The 1,698-nt window shown below is 40.6% G+C and overlaps 1 protein-coding gene across 1 annotated transcript; it reads left to right on the top strand.

Moving 5' to 3' along the window:
• The first annotated feature begins 114 nt into the window (after nucleotides 1–114).
• Nucleotides 115–1,626, top strand: LOC106321697. Its single transcript, XM_013759943.1, has 3 exons — nucleotides 115–247; nucleotides 406–537; nucleotides 616–1,626. Exons 1-3 carry the CDS (start codon nucleotides 239–241, stop codon nucleotides 1,624–1,626), a joined length of 1,152 nt encoding a protein of 383 aa, XP_013615397.1. The 5' UTR covers nucleotides 115–238.
• The last annotated feature ends 72 nt before the right edge of the window (nucleotides 1,627–1,698 follow it).

The following is a 1,698-nucleotide window of genomic DNA, read 5'->3' as shown; positions in this document are numbered from 1 at the left end:
GCATCAAGAAATCAGTGCCAGAGAGGAAGACTACTTGCTTTGAAATGGCTGGAAAAAGAGTATGCAGACCAATTTTCTCATCTCCGTGCATCAAGAAATCAGTGCCAGAGAGGAAGACTACTTGCTTTGAAATGTCTGGAAAAAGAGTATGCAGACCAATTTGCTCATCTCCAAGGTTATGTGAGAGAGATCGAGAAGACAAACCCAGGTAGTATTGTTGTGCTCGATACGTCTTGCAATGCTGCGGGTAAGGATGTTTTTGATCGCTTTTACGTATGTTTTGAGAAACTTAGAAGTTCATGGAGAGGGTATTGTCGGCCAATCATAGGGTTAGATGGAACTTTTTTAAAATCTGAGGTAAAAGGGATATTGCTTACTGCTGTTGGTCGTGATGCAAATAATCAGATTTATCCGGTTGCTTGGGCAGTAGTACAAACTGAAAACTCGGATAACTGGTTGTGGTTTGTTCAACGGCTGAAGGCTGATTTAGTTCTCGGTGATGGGAGCAGATTTGTTCTTATTTCTGATGGCTCAAAGGTAAGCATCTCATTACTGGACTTTCTCATATCACATATGCTAATATCTCTAATACACCACCATTATTATTTGATTCAGGGTCTGATCAGTGCAGTGAAGGCTGAATTACCTAATGCAGAGCACAGACGATGTGTTAAACATATTGTGGACAATTTAAAGAAAAAGCATAAGAACAAAGATTTTCTGAAACCAATGGTTTGGAATCTAGCATGGGCCTACAATAAGACACAGTACAAGGCAGAACTCCAGAATCTGAAAGACTACAACATGTCTTTGTATGACGACGTGATGAAGAAGGAACCAAAGACTTGGTCGTTGGCATATTATAGGCTTGGAAGCTTATGTGAGGATGTTGACAACAATGCAACTGAGTCATTTAATGCCACCATTCTTGCAGCAAGAGCTAAGGCAGTTGTGCCTATGTTGGAAACTATTAGAAGGCAAGCAATGGTTAGAATAGCTAAAAGAAATAAGAAATCTGAGAGGCGCGCAGAGAAATTCACAAAATATGTGGTTAAGATGCTTGAATCGGAGAAGGAAGACGCTGAAAAGTGTATAACGACTCCTTGTACTCATGGAGTTTTTGAGGTTAGTCTTTATCGCTGTTCATATGACGTAAACACGACAAGGATGACCTGCACATGTGGGAAGTGGCAGATAACGGGAATTCCATGTGAACATGCTTATGGAGCGATGATAGATGCTGGGTTAGATGTTGAAAATTATGTTTCTGAATTCTTTTCCACTTCTATATGGCGGATGACATACAATGACTCTATCAACACCGTTAGAGGACCACGCTTTTGGATGAATGGTACATACAGGTTAATAGTCGAAGCTCCGGAGCCTATACTCCCTGGACGGAAGAAAAAGAAGAATAAAAAAAAGTTTCCGAGATTCAAAGGAAAGCATGAATCGCCAAAGAAGAAGAAGCAAACAGAAACACTAGGAAGGGGGGGGGGGCGAACCATCCACTGTTCTAAATGCGGGGAAGCTGGACACAACGCAGCCGGCTGCAAAATACACCCAAAGAAGAAAATAAAGAAGACAGGAGAAACAATCGAGCAGGTGAATGTTTTTAGTGTCTAGATTTGGATATTGTCAAGTGAATATTTAATAACTTATGCTACTGGTGTTATGTCATATGTTATGTTTTACAGG

Source organism: Brassica oleracea, unplaced genomic scaffold, assembly GCF_000695525.1.
Source record: "Brassica oleracea var. oleracea cultivar TO1000 unplaced genomic scaffold, BOL UnpScaffold02516, whole genome shotgun sequence".
Taxonomy (NCBI): Eukaryota; Viridiplantae; Streptophyta; class Magnoliopsida; order Brassicales; family Brassicaceae; genus Brassica; species Brassica oleracea.
The sequence above is the reverse complement of the archived record's forward strand: the minus strand, read 5'-3'. Positions and strand labels throughout refer to the sequence as shown.

Excerpts from the sequence above, each read along its gene's own strand:
- LOC106321697 (XM_013759943.1), top strand. Across the intron at positions 538-615 it reads TTATTTCTGATGGCTCAAAG|GGTCTGATCAGTGCAGTGAA; the intron begins GTAAGCATCTCA and ends TATTTGATTCAG.